General features: G+C 39.5%; 1 protein-coding gene across 3 annotated transcripts in view; it reads right to left on the minus strand.

Moving 5' to 3' along the window:
* Positions 1-23,964, minus strand: part of fam13b (family with sequence similarity 13 member B) — a 107,975-nt gene that overhangs the window by 79,937 nt on the left and 4,074 nt on the right. For 2 of the 3 annotated variants that reach the window (XM_072590754.1, XM_072590752.1), the window contains exons 2-3: positions 18,990-19,157; positions 1,051-1,246 (exon numbers count right to left, since the gene is read on the minus strand). In XM_072590754.1, the coding sequence (XP_072446855.1) occupies positions 1,051-1,210 (160 nt within the window). In that variant the 5' untranslated portion in view covers positions 1,211-1,246; positions 18,990-19,157. Of the gene's footprint in view, positions 1-1,050; positions 1,247-16,459; positions 18,586-18,989; positions 19,158-23,964 lie in introns of all 3 variants that reach the window. The other variant, XM_072590753.1, reaches the window with a different exon arrangement.

Here is a 23,964-nt window from a genome sequence, read left to right on the forward strand (position 1 = left end):
ATTATACAGGATATTGCAGAGCCTAAAGATCCCCAATGCTTTTTCTATGACAACACTTCACCCACCTTGCCAACCAATCATCACTTTTTTCTCCAAACATATAAGTTGTTGTGACTGTTTGAAATATAGCATTTATGTGTTTGTACTGATGAGCGGAAAAAAACTTCAGCAACAGATCTCTCTTTCCAGCAAGATCAACTACCAAGTAGCCATTGCTATACATATGCCTACTATTAAACCTAGAGTTTAGTATAAAACCTCCCTTAGGCAATTACAAGTTAATATTTTAAAATTGCATTAAGAGTGCTTGGCAATTTGATTACTCATGAGGAAAATGACAGTGGGCAATTTTTATGCTACATATAAAATATACATGCATAGAAATCAAAAGGATGCTCATGTTACTATACTATAGTGCTACATTTGAACCCAAATTCTAGTAAACAACCATTTGTTTTAAAAAAAAACATATTCTAATAGCAGTAACAAAGTTCAGATAAATTGATCTAGAGTTAACAAGTGTTTTGCCAATATCACTCACATTAAGCCAAATGCATGCCTGTTATGTATTTCATTCCCCAAATGTGTATCATCACAGATTATTATTCTAAACCAAATTTGAGTTTTAAATAACAAGGCTATATACATCACAAACACAAAAAGAAACAGAAATATAATTTCCATTCTTAAGGGCTAATCCACCTCCCCTCCCCCAGTACTCCTACTTTAAGTAAATCGGACTGGCTTAATTTTGCCCAAATTAAAATTCAATTTCATGAAAAAGCCAAGATTCAGGTTTAAATTGCAGCTACATTAAATGTGCTACACCTAGGAAAATTACATGATAACCAATGAGAATAACTCATATGTAAGAATGAGCTGAAAATTACCTTCAGTTTCAAACAGCTAACAAAAATTAAACACTGAAGAAACTGCCAAAATTATCAAGTGGGAATGTTTCTAAAATTTATTTCAGTCTATTTATTTTACCAAAAGTATTACTAAGCCTAAAAGTTTCAAATATATTTAAATAGATAGAATTTCATTCACCATATGCCTCCAGATACTCCACAATATGCTTCACTATAAATCGAGATCCATTCCCTGGATGATGTTCTTGTTGCTGTAGCTCATGAAGAGGAACTCCAAAAAATTTGTTAGTAGTTGAAGAGTTGCTGTTACTCGGTGAAGGAGAGAAGCTCTTCCTCATATCTTCCTTCAGCCAAAAAGCAAAGCTGTTTTGTCTCTGCAAGAAAATAGCAAGCATATCAGCACAATTTTTCCTTTTTTCTACTTTCAGCTTACCACAGTTTAAACATTCATGACAGTGAACTTCTTTCACCATCTTCTAAAACGGACAAATTCACATTAGTTATAAAGTAAGAATCATCACCCATTCTAAATTTATAATTAAATAGAATTGCAAACATGAAAAAACAAATCAATTTTTTAATTCGCACAAGCCCACAATCATTATTGTAATATGAATACTTCGTAGAAATTAAACACAATGGCAATGAGAATATAAACAGGTTACATGCTTAAATGACAGAGGAACTGCAATTCATTGGCTTCAGTGGAAAAAACTTTGATGAATATTAACATTCAGTTCATTAGTATTTTAGTAATTCATAAGGAGGGTTCCACTTTTAATGGGTCAAATTGACAATCAACAGCCGAAACAACTGTAGGGGCCAGCACTCAAAACATACTTGGGCTGTGGGCAAATTCACTGCTGTATACAGGAGACACAGAACCAGAGGTGCTGTTTCTCCCAACAGAGAAGTCTCTCTCTCCAGCTCCCAAAATCACAGGTTCCCTCCCACTCTGTGCTGTCAATCATAGGGCTGGTACAATTACAACATTTAAAAGGCATCTGATTGGGTGTATGAATAGTTTAAGAGGGATATTGGCCAAATGCTGGCAAATGGGGCTAGGTTAGTTTAGGATATCTGGTCTGCATGGACAAGTTGGACTGAAGGAGCTGTTTCTGTGCTGTACAGTTCTCTGACTATAACAATGGAGCTTTAGAGATTGATTTTGGGATATAGTCCAGTCTGTTGCAGAAAATAGTATTTTTAATTTCTCGTGAGCAAAATGTTGTAAAGTTGGCTTACAATGACTCTTAGGGCAACACTTTGCTGCAGTAAAGCCTTCCTACTTTTAGAATAAAATGGAAACTTAGTGCTAATAAATTGAGCAGTGTACTCTCTGCTCAGTGAAACATCATGCATTATGCTGCGAATACGGACATCTATTTGGAATATTAAAGAATACCAAGATATCTTCAATTTTGAAAATATTGACAAACCATCGAATAAATTCTGAACAGCTGATACTAATCCCATTCAACATTATGTTCTGCACAATTTAAGACAGGAATTTACTCGAGTATATATATGGAAGGATAGAAAATTTTTAGCTGATCAGGAAATATTGTAAATGATATTACTTTTTTTTTGAAGTAGTGGTCAGGGGAATATCTATGGATGTTGTTTGTATGGAGTTCCAGAAGGATTTTGATAAAGTCCCTCAAAAGAGATTGCGAGCTAAAACTGAAGTTCATGAAATTGAAGGTAAATTATTGACTATTTAGGAATTTGGCTGAATCAACTCAGGAATAGGAATAGAGCACAGATACTCCTAATTGGCAAGATGGAGCAGACTGGCGGTCTGCCACAAAAAAGCCTCCATTGGGGCCTCGGTGTATACAAACTTTGGAAATGTTAGCTATCTAAAGAGGGAAAAACTTCAAAATTAACTTTGGCGTGTTATCATATGGCTACATTAAGAGTTAGCAACATTGAAAAAAGTAACAAGAAAAAACTAGCACTAGAAAATCTCGGTCACCTGAAAAAGTAAAATATACTTTGATGCCACATCTGGATAGTACAGTTTGTTTCAATCCTGTGGCTTAGAAAATGGAAAGTAATTTTTCAATTTAATATGTTTTCATCCATTGATTGCTATCTACCAACTGAGTGTGTACATGCATGTCAGGTGAAAATGGTAGTCCTAGGTAGTAACACTACCCTTGAATTAATATCTTAGTTCAGCCAAGAAAAAAAAAGTGCTCACATGGAATTATATTGTAGGCAGTTTAAAATCTTAATATTCATGAAATCTCAACCTCAGGAAAGTGAGCAAAAACATTTTTTAAAACATACATGTTGTAGTGTATGGGAGCAGTTTCAAATATAGAAAATTCCCATTAAGCAGGCTCTTAAACTGTGGAAGCAAGCATGAAGGACAGTAGTTTCTACTGGGATTCTGAGGAGCGAAACTTGTAGTTCGAACAGGCGAGCAGAAATGCAAGAAAAACTGACCAATCTATTAATTGCAAAAAGTCTTGTATAAAGCTTCAAGTGTACTGTATGTAGCAGTCAAAGTTAAATCAAGATGACAGCTTCAGTTGATTTCATAGAATTACGTAATTGGTACAGTGCAGGCAGCCATTCTGCCTCTCCAAACATTGACTCTGCCATTCTTGTCTTTTCCTGATAACCTTGCTCATTGTTCCTCTTCAAATAATCATACAGCGCCCTCTTGAATATCTCTACCAAATTTCCAGGCCATTGATTTCAAACCCAAAGCACTCACTACATGAAAGAGCTTTTTTCCTCATCACACAATGACTTTCTTTGCAGAACACTTAAAAACTATGCCTTTGATTTGCGATCGTTCTACAAGTCCCAGCTCATGATTTTGACCAATTTATCTAATTAACCTGTTCACAGATGTTATTACATTCTTCTGGAGCAGATGGAACTTGAATCCAGGTCTCTCAGTCCTAAGATTACCACTATGCCATTTTGAAAACTTTGAGAATAATTCCAAGAAGAAATTTTCACAAAGTTTTTGACAGTCTCTCCAATGCATACACATTCTTCCTAAAGTGTGGTGCTTGGAGCTGTACACAAAATTGGGGCTGATGCCTAACCAATGTATCCCATAGATTCAGTATATCCTACTTGCTTTTTTACTCTATGGTCTCATTTATGAAGCCTAGAAAATGCTACGCTTTAAAAAAACAACTCATTTTACCAGTCTTGCCATTTTTAATGATTAATAGACAAACACGTGGCTGGCTAACAGGACGTAAACAGTAGTGATAAATGCGTCACTTTCGGGATGGCAGGTGGTGACCAGTGGGGCGCCACAAGGTTTGGTGCTGGGACTGCAGCTGTTTACAATGTACATTTATGATATAGATGAAGGCATTAAAAGTAATATTAGCAAATCTGCTGATGACATAAAGCTGGGTGGCAGGGTGAAATGTGAGGAGGATGTTATGAGAATACAGGGTGACTTGGACAGGCTAGGTGAGTGGATGGATGCATGGCAGATGCAGTTTAATGTGGATAAATGTGTGGTTCTCCACTTTGGTGGCAAGTACAGGAAAGCAGATTACTACATAAATGGAGTTAAGTTAGGTAAAGGGGAAAGGGAGGTCGAGGTGTTCTTGTACATCAATCAATGAAAGCAAACACGCAGTTACAGCAGGCAGTGAAGAAAGCTAATGGCACGATGGCCTTCATAACAAGAGGAATTGGGTATAGGAGCAAAGATGTCCTTCTGCAGCTCTACAGGGCCCTGGTGAGACCGCACCTGGAGTATTGTAGGCAGTTTTGGTCTCCAAATTTGAGGAAGGACTATTGAGGGAGTGCAGCATTCACGAGGTCAATTCCCGGAATGGTGGGACTATCATATGTTGAAAGATTGGAGCAACTGGGCTTGTATATACTTGCGTTCAGAAGGATGAGAGGGGATCTGATTGAGACATAAGATTATTAAAGGATTGGACACTCTGGAGGCAGGAAGCATGTTTCAGCTGATGGGTGAGTCCACAACCAGAGGACACAGTTTAAAAATAAGGGGTCGGCCACTTCAGTTGAGGAGAAACTTCTTCACCCAGAGAGTGGTGGATATATGGAATGCTCTGTCCCATAAGGCAGTGGAGGCCAAGTCTTTGGATACTTTCAAGGAAGAGATGGACAGAGCTCTTAAAGATTGTAGAATCAGGAGTTATGGAAATAAGGCAGGAACAGGATACGGATTGTGGATGATCAGCCATGACCATAATGAATGGTGTTAGCTCGAAGAGCTGAATGGCCTACTCCTGCACCTATTGTCTAACACTAGGTCTCTCTACTCCTGCACACCCTTTAGAAAAATGCCTTTGTTTTATCCTGTCTCTAGGTTTTTTGTATCTTATCTCACACTTCCCTGCACTGAACTCTATCTACCACCTATCCATCCATTAACATATCAACGTCTTTCTGAAACTTTAAAATCACCTTCCTTAGTTTACAATTCCTCCAAATTTTGTGTCATCTACAAACTTTAAAATAGTCTCCTGCACACCAAGATGATACATCAGCTATTCACAGGCAGTTGAGAATCGGAAACATTGTTATGATCCTAAGCTGTTAATGCAGCCAATCCCAATAGAATACTATTGTTAAGGCCCTGGACGAAGCAAATAACTGAATGAGATATCAAATATTAGGAACACTCTCCACCACACAAGATGCTTACACATTTTACAGAAATAACTAAAATCTCTATACACAAGAGAATTCAGGAAGAATTGAAATACATGTCCCCTCTCCTTTGAAGAACTGTTTTGAATATGTAGCAAAATGTCTCTACTGTTGCTGCTCAGAAAGCTAGATATTGTGCTATTTCTGGATAGGAGTAGTGTCATGAAATGCACGATATACTGCTTAGGCTAAGCTGAAATTTAATTTGTTTAAGATTACCAAATTGGATGGGGTTCAATAAAACGCCAAGTTAATTTCACTGTGTAGTTCCGAAAATCATTTAAAATTTAAAACCATCCGTCTTTCACAGTTTCTCATTCGCATTGCAAATTACACAAAAATAGGTGGAAGTCAGAGTTGGTAAGATTATGCAAAAATACTTCAAGGGGATTTGGAAAGGCTGTGTGAGCAGGCAAATGTTTAGCGGACAAAATACAGTGTGGAAGAATGTGAGGTTTATATTACAAACGGAAAGAGTGCATTTTTTAGGTTTAAGATGCTGGGAAGATTGGAACTTCCAAAGGGGCTTGGGCATCCTAGTTTATGATTCACCAATGGCTAACCTGCAGGTACAGCAAATAATTATGGTGGCAAATGGATATGAGGTTTTTTTTAAAAAGGAAAAGACAATGTGCATTTAGGAGTAAAGGTTTTTATTGCAATTTCATAGTAAACCAAATGTAGTCTTGCCAAAGTGCTATCTCCTTACCCAAGGAAAAAAAATGTACTTAACATAGAAGAAGTGTCATGGAAGTTCACCATTGAATTTCTGGAGTGGATAGATTGCCCTTCAAGAAAAGATGCAAAAGACTGCAGCTATTTTGTCTAAAGTTCGCTTCTAAAGTATTTTCTTTAGAATCAAAATGTGCTAAAATGTATCAGATAAACAGTAAAGACATATTAAGAGAGGAGAATCGTAACATGGGAAATGAGGTTTCACAGAATGAAAAGGAGCAAGTAAAAGAATCCGGCTTACACCAACAGTCAAGATTAGATGTTATAAAAATAACAAAGGCTGATTGTTTATTTTGTTATGAATACAATGTCATAGTGCACACCGAAATAAATACCTGATAGCCTCAACAAATATAAGGATAAAAGATGGCAGGGTCATGCATATTGACAGGTATACGATGTTCAAGAAAAATAGGAAGCTGGTAAAGGTGAGGAGTAACACTTCCAAGTCAAGGATGACATTTCTGCTATTTAGGACATCAGGATGTAGAACTGGTTTGGGTTGAGGAGTAATAGGGGAAAGAAGTAATTTGTGAGAATGATCTATTGGCCACCCTAACAGTACTCAGGTATATAAGAAATGTGATAAACAGATACCAATAATTATGAGTGACTTTAAAGGTACAATTAAAACAGGCAAAAAAAAATCCAATTGGCAGTGGGAGCCTGGAAGAGAAGCTCAATGAGTACATTAGAGATAGTTTCTTAAAATAGCACTTTTTGAAATTAATCACAAAGCATGTTATATTAAGCTTGTCACTTCGTAATATGATAATTAATTAACGGCTACAGAGTAAAGGCATGCTGAAGTAGGAGCAAACACAACATGATTGAATTTTGCTTTCAGCTTCAAAAGGTATAACACTCAGTCTATGACTACTAATTTAAACTTAAATTAGAGTAACTATGTGTGCATGAAAGCTACAGTAAAGTGAGCAGCTTACTAGCCTCGGGGACAGATAAAGAGACACAGCTAGTCATTGAAGGGAATATTCAGAATGAATGTTATCCAAAAATAAACAATAACTTCAAAAAAAGAGCTCACAGCTGTTTAACAAAAGGAGTTAAGGAAAGCATCAAACTTGAGGAAAAAGCATGTAACTGTACAATGATGAGTGGCAGATCAGCTCTGGTCAGAATATAAAGAACAGCATAGAATGACTGAAAAGTTAATCAGGAGGAACAAAGTAGAGTACAGAAGACATTAGCTAGGAACGTGGAATTATAGAGATGTACAGCATGGCAACAGTCCCTTCGGTCCAACCCGTCCATGCCGACCAGATATCCCAACCCAATCTAGTCCCACCTGCCAGCACCCGGCCCATATCCCTCCAAACCCTTCCTATTCATATACCCATCCAAATGCCTCTTAAGTGTTGCAATTGAACAAGCCTCCACCACATCCTCTGGCAGCTCATTCCATACACGTACCACCCTCTGTGAAAAAGTTGCCATGTAGGCCTCTTTTATATCTTTCCCCTCTCACTCTAAACCTATGCCCTCTAGCTCTGGACTCCCCGACCCCAAGGAAAAGACTTTGTCTAATTATTCTATCCATGCCCCTCATAATTTTGTAAACAACTATAAGGTCACCCTTCAGCCTCCAACGCTCCAGGGAAAACAGCCCCAGCCTGTTCAGCATCTCCCTACAGCTCAAATCCTCCAACCCTGGCAACATCCTTGTAAATCTTTTCAAACAGCAAGAGCGTCTACAAGTAATTAAAAAGTAAAATAATATGTTAATTGATTATTGGCCCTCTGGAGAGTCAAAATAGATAATCATTAGTTGATAATAAGGATATGGCAGAAGATCAAATGTTTTGCTCGGTCTTCAGTGTAGATGATAGAAAAACAATCTAATAGCTGTAAATCAAGTGATGATGGAAGGAAGACAGGAAATTAAAAGTATAAAAAGGAGAGAAGTAGTACAAAGCAAACTTACAGAATTGTGGGCGGACAGTCTCTGGGTAGAGACGGATGTTATTGTAAGGTTTGCAATGAGATAGCTAATGAAGTACTAGATACAATGGTGCTCATTTTCTAAAATTTTCAATCTTTGGTAAATATTCCATCAAACTGCAAAACAGCAAATATAATCCCACTATTCAAGTAAGGGAGGTGGGCGGGGCGGGCAAAAAACTGGAAGCTGTAGACCAGTTAGCTTAATGGTTCTCACAGAGAAGGTGTTCGCCTCAGTCAATGAAAGGATGATAGCAGCACACTTAAAAACAAAAGGTAACTAGGAAGAGTCAGCATGGTTTCAAAAGAAAGTCATGTTTACCCAATTTATGGGAGTTCTTTGAAACACAGCGACATGCTGTGAATAAACAGGACCTTGTAAACATATGATACCTGAATTTCGATATGGCATTTGATAAAATTAAAAGCTCATAATGCAGGGGGTAGTATGCCATCAACGACATGGTTGGCTGGAAGAAAACAGACAGAAGGCATCAGTGGGTCTTTTTTCCCCAAGAATTGGCAGGATGAAATGATTGAAGTCCTGTGTGGGGTCTATGCTCAAAGGGATAGGCACAAAGATAGTTAGGAAAGTATCTGATGAAGACAAAGAAGTTTAGGTAGGTGATCATAAGATTAAACGTAGGAGAAGTAAGCCATTCAGCCAACATGTCTGCTGTATTATTCAATTAAGCCATGGCTGTTCTGATAATCCTCAACTCCACTTTGCTGCCTTATCCCCCTAATCTTTATTTCCTCATAGTTAAAAATCTGTTTTCTAAGCCTTGAATGCACTTAATTAGCCACCTTCTATACTTAAGAATTTCTCAGATTTGTTTCCCCATCTCAGTCTTCAATGGGCAACACCTTATTACACAATTATACGCTCTGGCCCTAGACAAAATGGGCAAAAATCTAGCAGATGGAGCATAATGATGTAAGAAAATGTGAAGTTGTTCAATTTGGCAGCATGATTAATAAGGCAAGCTGCCACTACAGAGAATTTCAAGGTGCAGAGAAATGGAGGTGTTCTGGTGTCCAAGTCAAAAAGTTCTATGCAGACACAGCAAGTAATTAAGGCAGCTAATGGGAATATATCCTTTGAGATGAATTGAATATAAAAAGGAAGCGCTGCTTCAATTATATAGTGAGGTTAAAGTTTGAATACTGGGTGCAGTTTTGGTCCGCCTCATTTAAGGGAGGATCTAACTGTCTTTTCATTCATTCATAGGAGATGGATTTCATTACCTGAGCCAGCACTATTGCCCATTCATAGGTGCTCTTGAGAAGGTACTGACAAGCTGCCTTTTTGATTTGCTGCAGTCCATTTGATGTTAGTAGATCCATAATGTCATTAGAGAAGTTTCAGAACACTGACCCAGAAGGAATGGTGATTCAATATACTGCCAAGTCAGCATGTTGGGGAGCTTGGAGGGCAGCACGCAGGGGATGTGCTCCCATGAATTTGCTGACCTTGTCCTTCCAGATATTTATAGTTAAAGGAGCCTTGGTGAATTTCTGCAGTGCATTGTGTAGATGGTACTCATTGGTACAACTGTAAATGGCTGGTCGAGGGAACAAATGTCTGTGACTGCAGTGTTAATGAACAAGCTTTGTCCTGAATGATGTCAAACTTCGAGTGCATTGGAGTGTATTCATGCAGACAAAAAGGGAGTATATTCCATCACCCTCAAACTTTTACCTTATTGATAGTGGAAACATACTGTGGAAACCAGGTGGAGAGTTACTCACTACAGGATTACTGGCCTATGACCTGCTCTTGTTGCCACAGTGTTAATAGGGCTAGTCAACATCTAGTCAATGGTAACATCCAGGATATTGTTGGCAAGGGATTCAATGATGATAATGCCACTGAATATCAAAGAAGAATAGTTAGTTTCTATCGTGTAAGGCAGTCATTGCTCGGCACTTTGATTTACAAATGCTACTTGTCAGCCCAAATCGGAATACTGTACACTTCTTGCTTTATTTGAATATAGACTGCTTCAGTACCTGAGGAATCACAAATGGTGGTGAACATGATCTTGTTTGCTAATGCTTCCATTAATTCAGATCTCATTATGGCAAGAACAGCATTGATAAAGCAGCTGAAGATGGTTGGGCCAAAGTCATTATCCTAAAGGAACTGCTGCAGAGAAACCCTGGAGTTGAAATATTTGACCTCCAAGAATCACAACCATCTTTCTTTGTGCCAGATATGACTCCAACCAGACAGCTTTCACCCCCATTCCCACTAACTCAAGTTTTGCTAGAACCCTCTGATGTCACATTTGGCCAAACATTGCCTTGATGTCAAGGGTAATCACTCTCTTTTCATCTCTGGACTTCAGTATTTTTGACCAAAACTGTAATCAGGTTATAGGCAGAGTTGCCCTGGTGGAACCAAAACTCAGTGAGCAGGTGTTGTTCACTGTTGTTTGATGACACCTTTGATCACTTTACTAACAAAGAGTAGACTGATAGGCCTGTAAGTGGCCAGGTGGAATTTGTTCTGCTTTTTGTAAACATGAAATATCTGGGCAATTATTAACCTTGTCAGGTAGATGTCAGTGTTTAGCTGTAATGGAACATTTCAGAGATTTACTGTACGAATGTGTGGAATAAATGTGTTGTCTTACAAGTATAAATTGGAGACTGAGCTTATTTCTGCTGGAGTTTAAAAGAGCAAGGGGTGACTTGATTGAAGTGTATAACATCTTGAATCATTTTAAACAACATCGACACAAAGGATGGTTCCTCGTATGGATCAGTCGAGAACTAGGGATCGGTTTTAAAATTATGGGTCACCGTTTCAGGAGGTTAGAATTTTCCTTTCAAAGTGTTGGGACACTTTGGAATACATTACCTCAGAAGGCAGTACAGACAAGATTATTGAATATTTTTTAAAACAGATGGATAAACTCTACTTCAGCAGGAGAAAATCAAAAGGTCATCGGGGATAAATGGCCAAAATAAGGTCAAGAGGATGGTCGAGACACAGAACAGCCAATCTTACTGAATGGTGCAGTGGGTTCAACAGGCCAATTGGTTTACTGTTGTTTTTTTTTTAAAACTCAGTATTTCATGATGCAGAAAACACATTTTATTATCCAGCCTTAGGTACACTTGGAAAACGGTAAACAAAGTGAAGCAATGTATTTTTATGCTGATCAAATTAACTGATGAATTACAGTACTTAATTCAAATGAAGAATATGCTTTTCTCAAGATGGAGTACAACTTGCAACAGCATTTGATCAAAGATCAGAATCGGAAATATTAATGCAGTTTCTCTCTCTCAAGATACAACAGTCCTGAGTATTTCTGACACTTATGCTTTTGATTGTGTGGTTATGCTTAATTCTTGCACGATATATTAGCAAGCTTCATAACTGGTTTGCATGTACCCCAGCCACAATATATGTTGCAGCTACAACTCGAGGTTAGGTATAGAGCTCAATAATAGGTCAAAATAGTCCATATGAATTAACATTAAGCAAATTTTACCCATCCAAGGCAAGCAGCAGGTACACATGTCCTCTTACTCCAGTTGATATCTGTAGATAGTGGGAATACTTTCAATCCCATTCCTTGAGCTGAAACAGCTGCCCCAGTTAAGTTATGAATTGTCATCTATAAATGGTTATGCCATTGAAAGTTTTGGAAGAAGTTATGCCTTGTCCAATTGATAAATGTCTGCATGGCTGATATTTATTTTTAAAAAACTCCTATTGTGGGCTTTTTACCAGAACAACGATCCAGATTTATAATGGTTACCTTTTTTGCCCTGCATCTCTTTGAAGTGTGATACAAAGCTCAGCATAAGATCTGTCAGATAGAAAAAGTGCATACTAAAAATATTTTTTTTAAAATTAGAACTTCAGGTATTTTGTAACATTAAAAATCCAACCAAGTAATGTGTAAGTGGTAAGTGGGAAAAGTTCAGGAACTGATTAGTTAGTGGAGAAAACATCGTCCAAGTCACTGAATACTTTGGCTCAAAAGAGAATAATATTTGGCTTGAACAAATAGATGAGGTGAATCCAGGTTGACATGCAGTTATTTGGGATTTCAACAATGAGGAGAGGGAAGGGAGAAGAATTGGTAGTATTGGGACAAACTGGAACACGTAAAACAACGATAACAAAACATTATTTGCTCTAAATTAGTTTATACACTTGCTAAGTACAAGTAACGACAGCTGTGATTAGAACCACTTATATTAATAGAACCAAGAAAGAACAAAGCAGCTTTGTAAATTTCATTGGTTTAATCTTATTTGGGGGAAGAAATGGTTTTGGCGGGGTAGAGTGTAGTTGCATGTGCATGCTTGTGTTGACATAGGTGGTAAGTGTGCTCATGCACCATCACTCAGAATTAAATAATGTCAATGGTTTCCTATGAATCAACACTAGCCAAATTTATTCTGCTGCTTGATCTCAAAATTACCTAGAAAAAAATGAAGCTTGAAAAAACATCTTCTATAGAATGATCAGGTAGTCCACATTTAATCACCATCAACTTTCAACTTGTATTGTCTGATTTTGAATACTTGGCACTATCACAAATTGAAACAGCTTTTAAAAAACAGAGCCAGATTTAGAAATAGTCATCACCTCACCAAAGGTTGAGCCAAGCTTCAGGAAACCTGTGGATATTTACAATACAGCTGCTGATCAGTACACTGCTCATCACCCTGTTAACTCCAAGAACCCCTCTTTCTCTAAATTTAGCCCTGCAAATTCATTCATTTTCCTGTGTATTGGACACTATACCCTGACTTTGTACTTATATTTCCAGGAATTTGATTTTGCCTCTTATTTTTCTCTCTCTATATTGAGGTAATAAAGTTGGTCTTCCTTTCCTCAAGAAAATATTTTATTTGGCTTATCATGTCTGCTAAACTACTTGACTATATTTTAATTAACTGTGCGCTCAGAGATCATTAAATCAAAGCAGTTGAAAAGCAAGCAAACAACTCACCCCTCCTCATCTGGTTCTAATAGCAGGAAGACATATCATTCAAGGTTCTGTCAGTGCAACAGCACAGAAATTGTACTTTCACCTTGAATCTAAACATCAGAACTTCAAATTTAATCCACATATTTGAGAGAGATTGTGGTATCTCTCACTGAACAGCAAGACAGTCAACATCACCTAAGTCACCTAGCCAATGCATCATTTGTCAAAAGATGAAATCGCTCTTAGTCAATACCGCCAAAAGAGCATTTTCTTTAATACAGAATGCATGCAAAGTTGTGAAGAAACTCATGAGGTCTGCAGCGTCAATGGAGAAAGAAACAACCACCAAGTCCAATATGGCTCTTCAAGTCATATTGGACTTTACACAATTTCTGTTCAAAAATTTAGTTCTTACTTCAGATCTCCAGCATTTGCAATAATTTGCTCTCATTTGTAAGCATTCAACATTAGCTTTCTAGGACATGCACTCACCAAAATAGCAAAGGTCTTAAAAAAATATAAATTGTCAACCATTTTTCCTTCAGATTCGCAGATACAGTACCATGATAGACAAGTTTGAGAATAAAAGCACATAAAATGAAACAAAACAAAAACTTTAATATTGGAAACTTCTCTGGCATTGCTCATTATGAATCATGAAAAAATATGGTTAAAAACTCTAGGAACCCTGCCTAGCTAGCTCCTTATAAACAACAGCGTTAAATAGTGAACTGGTAGATATATTCCTTCAAACAATTTGCAGAAACCCAGCTACAGTCAAATAGTAGGGAGAATAGTGCCATTCCTTCCCTCCTGACCTCTTCCTAAACATTACATTCTGGTACTTCATGATGTTTCAGGAATTGAATCCCTAAACCTTTCAAATTCAATTGTTGAAATTGTAAATTAATAACAAGCACATATTGTTATACCCAAATCCTTGATATTGCTAAATCTAGGATATACCAGGTTAAAAGACAAGTTGACTAGATTGGAGGGATGGATCCAGCGCTAAAGCACATTCAGAAGCATCCAAACTTCCATGACCATTAGCAGTATTTTCAGTTGCCTCTTTGTCAAATCTGCAGTCATTACTCCTCAAAAGTCAAACTTTCGAAAGACAGCAACCCTCAATCCCATACTCCTCAAATTACACCATCCCCCAATCCCAAAATGTTTTGCCAAGTTCCAATTTCACAGAACCCTATGTCAGAATTCTCCAAGTGAAGTGTCCAACCTGTCACAGTACTAAAATCGGTCTTAGTCACAAATTACATCCTATGCAGGAGTTTCAAAAATGAACTGCACTTCCATCTCTTTCTGGAGTTGTCTGAAGGTTTTACCATGGTTGCTATAACTATCCTCCTTTAACCACTACTTCAGGCATGTGCAGAGAATTCAACCACTGTCCTAAACTGTGCATGGTAGATAACGAACAGGCTTTGGAGAGTCAGGAGGTAAGTTACTTGCCACAGAATTGCCAGCTTTCTGGCTGGCTCTTTTTTTAAAAAATGTTAACTCACATGATGTGGGCAAAACTGGCTAGTCCAGCTTTCATTGGACAATTAGGGATGGACAAGGGGCTGTTGAAAATCAACCACATTGCTGTGGGGCTGGAGTCCTATGTAAGCCAGATCAGGTAGGAAAGCAATTTCCTTACCTAAAAGGATATTAGTAACCAACTTTTCCATGACAAAATTGACAACAGAATGCCATCATCAGACTTATTTCCAGGCTTTTATTGCATTCAAATTCTACTGTGATGTTTAGGGCTAGGACACTATCCTGAGCAGCTCAGCAACAATATTGAGACTGGAACAACTGACCTATTTTCTTTCATGCTGGACTTGACCCTAGAGTTTATCTTCATTCAGGGGATGTGGTCACCATTGGCTGGCCAGCATTTTTAGTCACCCTTGAGATTAGATTAGATTAGATTAGATTACTTACAGTGTGAAAACAGGCCCTTCAGCCCAACAAGTTCACACTGACCCTCCGAAGAGCAACCCGCCCAGACCCATTCCCCTACATTTACCCTTTCACCTAACACTACGGGCAATTTAGCCTGGCCAATTCACCTAACCTCTTTGGACTGTGATAGGGAACCGGAGCACCTGGAGGAAACCCACGCAAAAAACAGGGAGAATGTGCAAACTCCACAGACAATTGCCCGAGGTGGGAATTGAACCCGGGTCCCTGCACTGTGAGGCAACAGTGCTAACCACCGTGCCACCCCGACGGTAGTGGTTAGCTGCCTTCTTGAACTGCTGCAGTCTACACACTGCAGGTAAACCCACAATGCTATTAGGGAGGGAATTCCAAAGATGTTGACCCAGTGACAGTGAAGGAAAGATGACATATTTCCAAATCAGAATGGTGAATGGCTTATGGGGACTTGCAGACAGTAGTGTTCCCATGCCTCTGCTCCCCTTGCCCTTCCAAATGGAAGGGGACTTGGGCTTGTTAGGTGCTGTCTAAGGAGCTTTAGTGAATTTCTGCAGTGCATCTTGTATATAGTAGCAGTCTGTACTAAATAAATCGGTGGAGGGAGTGAAGGTGGTGCCAATCAAGCTAGCTGCTTTATCCTAGACGGTGTGAAACTTGTGTTGCTGGAATTGCACCCACCCAGGCAAGTGGGAGTAATCCATTGCACTCCTGATTTGTGCCTTGTAAATAACTGGCAGGCTTTGGGGAGTCAGGAGACAGGTTACTCAGAGCAGAGCAAATTTTCCTAGCATCTGGCCTACTCTTGCAGCCATTGTGTTAATGTAGTGAATTGAGGGTCAATAGTAACCAAGGATGTTGATAATGACAGATTCAGTGATGGTAACACCATTGAATGTCAGGGGGTGGTGGTTAGATTGTTTCTTCATGGAGATGGTCAATGCTTGGCACTTGTGTGGCATGAATATTACTTGCCGCTTGTTAGCCCAAGTCAGGATATTGTTCAGATCTTGTTGTATTTGAACATGAACTGCTTCTCAGTATCTGAGAAGTCACAAATGCTGCTTAACAGCTATGCAATCACCGATAAATGTCCCCATTTAGGCCCTTATGGAGGGAGGAATGGTTGGGCTAAAGACATTACCCTGAGGAACTCTTGCCAACATGGCTGATGAACCACAACCATCTTCTATAAATCAGGTATGACTCGAACTAGAGAGTTTGCCTCCTGAAACCCAATGATACCAGTTTTGCCAAGGCTCCTTGATGCTATATTTGGTCAAATGTGGCTTTGATATCAAGAGAGATCACTCTCACCTCTCCTCTGGAATTCAGCTCTTTTGTCCATGTTTGAACCAAGGCTGTATTGAGGTCAGGAGCAGAATGGCCCAGGTGGAACCCAAACTAGGCATCCCTCAACAGGTTATTGCTTCCATCACTCTACTGATGACAGAGTAGACTGATAAGGTGGTAATCATCCAGGTTGTATTTGTCCTGCTTTGTGCACACAGGACATGACTGGAAAAGTTTCCACATTGTCAGGTAGATGACGATGTTGCAATTGTACTGTACAAGCTTGGCTAGGGGAGCAGCAAGTTCTGGAGCACAAGTCCTCAATACTCTTATCAGAATGTTGCCAGGGCCTATAGCCTTTGCACCAATGCCTCCAATAGGTTCTGACTTCAAACGGAATGAATTAGAAGGTTTGTAGCTCAGGTTGAGGTTTAGGGTGTAGGTTTGATTTCCAGACGTTTCATTACCTGACAAGGTAACATCATCAGTTGCAACCTCCTGCTTTCTATTTACATCTTTCTCCTGGATGGGGTTCCTGGTGTTTGTGGTGATGCCATTTCCTGTTCGTTTTCTGAGGGGTTGATAGATGGCATCTAAATCTATGTGTTTGTTTATGGCGTTGTGGTTGGAGTGACAGGCCTCTAGGAATTCTCTGGCATGTCTTTGCTTAGCCTGTCCCAGGATAGATGTGTTATCCCAGTCGAAATGGTGGTTTTTTTCATCCGTGTGTAGGGCTACGAAGGAGAGAGGGTCGTGTCTTTTTGTGGCTAGCTGGTGTTTGTGTATCCTGGTGGCTAACTTTCTTCCTGTTTGTCCTACGTAGTGTTTGTGGCAGTCCTTGCATGGAATTTTGTAGATAACATTAGTTTTGTCCATGGGTTGTACTGGGTCTTTTAAGTTTGTTAGTTTTTGTTTGAGAGTGTTGGTGGATTTGTGTGCTACTAGGATTCAGATAGGTCTTAGTAGTCTGGCTGTCATTTCTGAGACTTCTTTGATGTATGGTAAGGTGGTTAGGGTTTCTGGCTGTGTTAGGTCTGCTTGTTGTGGTTTGTTCTTGAGGAATCTGTGGACTGTATTTTTTGAGTATCCGTTCTTCTTGAATTGGATTGGCTGAAGACTGATATCCATGATGCTCGCAACCATTGGCGGAGGCTGAGATGGCTCATTTACTTAGCACTTGTGGCTGAAGATTGTTGAGATTGCTTCAGCCTTATCTTTTGCAGTGATTGTTGGGCACTTATCGTTGAGGATGGGGATATTTGTGGAGGCTCCTCCTCCACAGAGTTATTTAAATTGTCCACCACCATTCACTACTGAACATGGCAGAACTGCGGATTTGATCCATGGTTGTGGGAATGCTTAGCTCTATCCCTTGCTGCTGAGCTGTTTGGAAGGTAAATGGTCATGTTTGATAGCTTCACTGGGTTGACTTTTTTTTTAAAAAATGTTATTCCTGGTGCTGCTCATGGCACGCCCTCCTGCATTCCCCAATGAACCAAGGTTGATCCCCTCTGTTTAACGATAATGGTTGAATGGGGAATATGTAGAGGTTGCAGAATGTGCTGGTGTACAAATCTGTGTTTGACAGCTCCCACTGTCTCATGGCTATCTGGTCTTTAGTTGCTAGATCTGTTTCAAGTCTGTCACAATTCATGACCCCGGTTCTCCATCCAGTTTCCACTGATTTCAACTTTGCCAGGCCTCCATGAAGCAACACTTAACCAAATATAAATTTGATGCTAAAGGCATCATCTCTAGAATTGAGTTCTTTCATCTATGCTGGGTCTAAGACTCTAATGAGATGATGAGCTAAATGGCCCTTTTTACACAAGTAGTTATCATTTCAAATATAAGAATAGAGTTGGAAAAGATCTTCTAAAATATGGTTTAAATTAGTCATTTCCTGTGGGCTTGTAGATGGTACATCAATGCTCTCATAACAGTCTCAGCTGCTGCTGTTTCGGTCTCCTCTCTTCCACTTATCCCTTTTGCTTTGTTCTTTCCCCCTTAACTCTTCTTTTGGTTTTGGTTACAGATGGTGTGTGGAATGATATAGTGAGAAAATAAACACAGTTGCTTCAAACAATAACTAGGATGAAATAAAGGGTAAAACATGGTCCTGATAGCTAGCTAGCTTTGCTCTTCTCATTCTGTAAAATGAGATGAGAACATTATGATCAGATTGTCAGTAATAAATACTATTATCACACTGATTTATTGTTAAAATAGGCCTTGCATAACACCTGCATAGGATTATAGGTTCTTAGACTTTCAATTAATTGTTCATAACACTTATGAAATTCATTAATATATAAAACAACCAATATATGCTTTTGGAATAGTTTAGATTAAGACTAAATCTATTTGCAATTTTATCTTAAAAAAAAAATCTCTAAAAAAAAAGCAAAAGATTTCAAAGAACATGAAAAATCATTTTTATTAACGTTAACTCAAGAATTAGAAAACTGGTATGGCACCTCTCTCCAGATTACTGTGCAAGAATCAACTGATCAAAAGAACATGAAATAACAATGCCAAAAGTCCAGAGACTTACCTCTGAGCACAGACACCCACTTAAAAAATAACTTATACACCAATCACCCTTAGTGAATAAGCATTTTTTTTTAGCCAGCTATGGTTGCTTGAGATTGTGGCAGAAGATCAGCCTGTAGTTCCTCATTGAAGAAACACAGAATTCGTCCAATCTTTCTTGACAATTAACCTAGAAAAAAATAATATTTTCAATACACTGTCCAAAATAATAACTTTCAAAAATATTGTATAGGCAAAAAATGAAATGTAAACTCTAATTTGAGGCATTTCATCACTTTTCCGTCATTTCTCCATAATCTACAAAATTGAAAGCAAATTCAAAATGGTATCCAAACAAGTTATCAATTCAGAAACCACATTATGGCAATGACGTCTTTAACATTCCTTCTCAAAGTATGCTTGATCTCCATATAGTCTTCCTCAAAGCACAGCTGACAAGACTAATGGTGGTGAATCAGTTTTTGTCTTAGCTCTAACGAAACCTAACTTCACCTCAGTAGTTGGTATTTAGCATAAAACAGATCTACAGTTTAAGATTTTGTAGGTGCTAGCCTTGAAGGAGGTCTATTTCTACCACCAGAGGATTGTCTCCTCTACATTGGGGATATTGGACGCCTCCTCGCAGAGCGTTTTAGGGAACATCTCCAGGACACCCACACCAATTGACCCCACCGCCCTATGGCCCAACATTTCAATTCCCCCTCCCACTCTGCCGAGGACATGTAGGTCCTGGGCCTCCTCCACCACCGCTTTCTCACCACCCGACGCCTGGAGGAAGAATGCCTCATCTTCTGCCTCAGAACACTTCAACCCCAGGGCATCAATGTAGACTTCACCAGTTTCCTCATTTCCCCTCCCCCATCTTACCTCAGTTCCTAACTTCCAGCTCAGCACGGTCCTTATGATCTGCCCTACCTGCCAATCTCCCTTCCCACCTATCCACTTCACCCTCCCCTCTTAACTATCACCTTCATCCCACACCTCCATTCACCTATTGTACTCTTTGGTACCTTCCCCCACCCTCTTCTCTGATCTATCACCTCCAACCACCCCCATTCAACTACTGTACACTTTGCTACCTTCTCCCTAGCACCACCTCCCCTCCCCCCTCCCCTCCCCCTTTAAAGTAAATTTATGGTCTTCAGCTTTGCTTAGATATCTAGTCTTTTCTTAAGAATAACTTTAGGGCTTGAGAGAATCAATAATTACAGTATAAGGGCAAAGAACAGGGATAGAGTTTTTAAATTAAATTGAGTACAATAGAGATGGCAGGTCAAGTTGCTGTTGCAACAGGTGCAAGCTGCAGGACAGCAGGGTGATCCAGCATCTGTAGTAAGATTATGCAGTTTTACTTAAGATCTGAGTGGTTGAGCTGGATTCCAAGCTACAAACATCACACCACAGAGGGAAAAGAAGTTACCTGGATATTTTGGTCCAGGAGACAATCACATTCCTCAGACCAAACCTGAATTAGCTGCAATCAGGGACAGAAGGCACGTGACTGCAGCTGTGGCAGGTATGGAAACATAAGGGATAGGTTTAGAGGAGCCTTGGCCTTGAACATATCCAATAGTTGATGTTTTACAAGAGCAAGGATTGTAGTGAGAATAAGATAAATATTCATTCAGTGTATGTGACTGCAGGAAGCAAAGGGTGGGGGAATAGCTTTGTTATTAGGGGATGGAACAAGTTTGATGGCAAGAAATGATCATGGATTGGAAGATGCAGAATCCATATAGATGGATGCAAGAACGAGGGGAAGATGACACAGGAGGAAGCAATCCAAGAGCTCTAACACTTAGATGGTCATTAAGTCATTCAGCATGAAAACAGATCCGTTGGCTCAATTTGAAAATCCAGTTTCTAAACTGAACTAATCCCATTTGTCTGAATTTGGACCACATCCCTCCAAAGTTTTCCTATCCATGCACCTGCCCAAAAGTCTTTTAACTGTTTAATTGTACTTGCCTCTACCAAATTTAATTCCATACACCCACCATTTGCTGCATAAAAAAGCTGCCCCTCCGGTCCCTTTTAAATCTTTTCCCTCTCACAACAGACTTCTGGCCTCTTATTTTGGATTGCCCTAACACACTTGGCTATTCCCCCTGTCGTGGGCCGTCATGATTTTATGAACTTTGATAAGATCCCCTCAGCCTCCGACTTCAAGGGAAAAAAGTCCCAGACTCTGCAGTCTCTCGCTATAACTCAAATCATCCAACCCTGACAACATCCTTGTAAAGCTTTTCTGAACTGTTTCAAGTTTCATAACATCCTTCCTAGAGCAGGGAGCCCAGAATTGAATGCAGTATTCTAAAAGTGGCTTCACCAATGTCCTGTACAAGCACAACATGAAGTCCCAACTCCTGCACTCAATGCTCTGACCAATAAAGGCAAGCATTCCAAACACCTGTTGACCTGCAACACCACTTTCAAGTAACTATGCACCTGCACCCCTCAGTGTCTCTTCCACCACACTCACAAGGGTTCTACCATTAAATGTGCAAGTCCTGTCCTGGTTTGCCTTACCAAAGTTCAACACATCACATTTATCAGAATTAAACTCCATGTCTCATTCATTGATTAACTGGGCCAGTCGGTCAAAGTCCCATTGTGTTCTGAGATAACCTTCTTCACTGTTCACTTATACTACAAATTTTGGTGTCATCAGCAAATTTATTAACCATGCCTCCTTTATATTCACATCCATATCGTTTATATAAATAAAAATGTGGACCCAGCACAGATCCTTGTGGCACACCATTGATCATAGGCCTCCAGGATAAACAATCCTCTACCACCACCGTCTCCAACCATCAAGCCAATTGTGTATTCAAATAAAAACCAAAAGGACTGCAGATGCTGTAAATCTTGAACAAAAACATACATCACCAGAAAAGCTCAGACCTGACAGCATCTTTGGAGAGAAATCAGAGTTAATGTTTTGGGTCCAGTAAGACTTCCTCAGATCTAATCTTACTAACCAGTCTACCATACAGAACCTTGTTGAAGGCCATGCTAGATCCAATGTGGACAAAGTCTACCACTCTGCCCTTAGCTGTCTTTGTCATCCCTTCAAAAAACTCAATCAAATTTGAGAGACAATTTGCCATGCACAAAGCCATGCTAACTATCCCCCATCAGTCCTTACTTTTCCCAATGCATATAGATCCTGTCTCTCAGAATCCCCTCAAATTACTTACTGACACCTGGCTGACCAGCTTTTCCTTGCAGCCTGTCTTAAATAATGGCACAACATTAGCGACCCCCCAGTCTTCTGACACTTCACCATGGCTGTCGGTTACACAGTTGGGGCCCTGCAATTTCTTCCCTAGCTTCCCACAATCTCATGGGATACACTATCAGGACCCGGGTATTTATCTACCTTTAAGGCGTCTAGCACCTCCTCTTCAGCAATGTGGACCCTTTTCAAGGCAATTTGAAATAGTGATAGTGATACCAACTTGACAGTGATTATTTACTTTTCAGTTCCCTAGTTTCCATATCAGTATTTGCTGACATGATGATGATGATGGAGGCAGCCTTGTTGTTTTTCAGGGGCCCTATGCTCTCCATAGTTACTCTTAATTTAGATGCAGAACTTCTTCACATTCTCCTTAACCCTATTTGCCAAAGCTATTTAATTTCTCCTTTTTGCCCTCCAGATTTCCCTCATGTTCTCCACTCCTCCTATGCACAAGGGATTCACCTGATCACAGCTATCTATACCTGATACATGCCTCCTTTGAGAGCCTCAATATTTCTAGTCATCCAGTGTTCCCTACTCCTGCTAGCCTTGCCCTTCACACAAACATGAACATGCTAGCCATGAACTCTCATTATCTCACTTCTGAAAGTCTTCACTTACAACCGTCTCTTTACATGCAAACAGGAACTTTCGAAGGTTGACTGGGGAAGGCTGTCTAAAACATCAAAGTCCACTTTGCCCTAATTTAGAACTTTAACTGCTATTTTAAATGTACTGCAAGATGCAAAAACAAAAAGATAATAACTGTATGCATCGTAAGCAGTAATGATGTGGGATGTTAATCTTCATGTATATTTGCAAAATCACTTTGGAAGAGGTAGCAACAAGGAAGAATTCACAGACTGTATTTGGAACAGTTTCATAGAGCATAGAGCTGTACAGAAGAACAGGCCCTTTGGCCCATGATGTTATGCTGAAAGTGACACCAAATTAAACTAATGAGAGGTTCCTATCTCTCCATTCCTTGCATATTATCTAAAAGCCGTTTAAATGCCCCAGTCGTAGCTGCTTCCACCATCCCCCCATCAGCATGCTCCAGGCACCTACCACCAAAAAAAAACTTGCCCCTCACATCTCCTTTGAACTTTTCCCCTCTCACCTTAAGTGCATGTCCCCTAGTATTAGGCATTTCAACTCTGGGGAAAAAGATTCTGATATCAACCCAACCTGTGCATCTCAATTTTATATACTTCTATCAATCAAGTTTCCCCTCAGCCTCTGCCATGCCAGAGAAAACAATCCTACTTTTTCTAACCCCTCCTTGTAGCGCATACCCTCTAATCCAGGCCAGATGTTAAATCTCTTCTGCAGCATCTCCAAAGCCTCTATCCTTCAACCACAACGACCAGAATTGAACACAGTACTCTAAGTGCAGCCTAACCAAAATCTGTAAAGCTGCAACATGACCTCCTGACTCTTGTACTCAATCCCTCAACCAAAAAAAGACAAGCATGCCTTATGCCTTCTTTACCACCCTATCTACTTGCATGGCCACTTTCAGTGAGCTATGGACTTCAACCCCAAGGTCTCTCTGTAGATCATTGCTGTTCAGGGTCCTGCATTAACTGAACACTTTTCTGTAACATTTGCTCTCCTGAAGTACAACACCACAAGTCACAGACCTCCAGCTAGAACAACACCCTTCTGCGGGTAAACCAATTCAGAATCCAAATGGCCAAGTTATTTTGGATCCCATCCATCTTAGTCA

This window comes from Chiloscyllium punctatum, chromosome 20, assembly GCF_047496795.1.
Source record: "Chiloscyllium punctatum isolate Juve2018m chromosome 20, sChiPun1.3, whole genome shotgun sequence".
NCBI classification, from domain to species: Eukaryota; Metazoa; Chordata; class Chondrichthyes; order Orectolobiformes; family Hemiscylliidae; genus Chiloscyllium; species Chiloscyllium punctatum.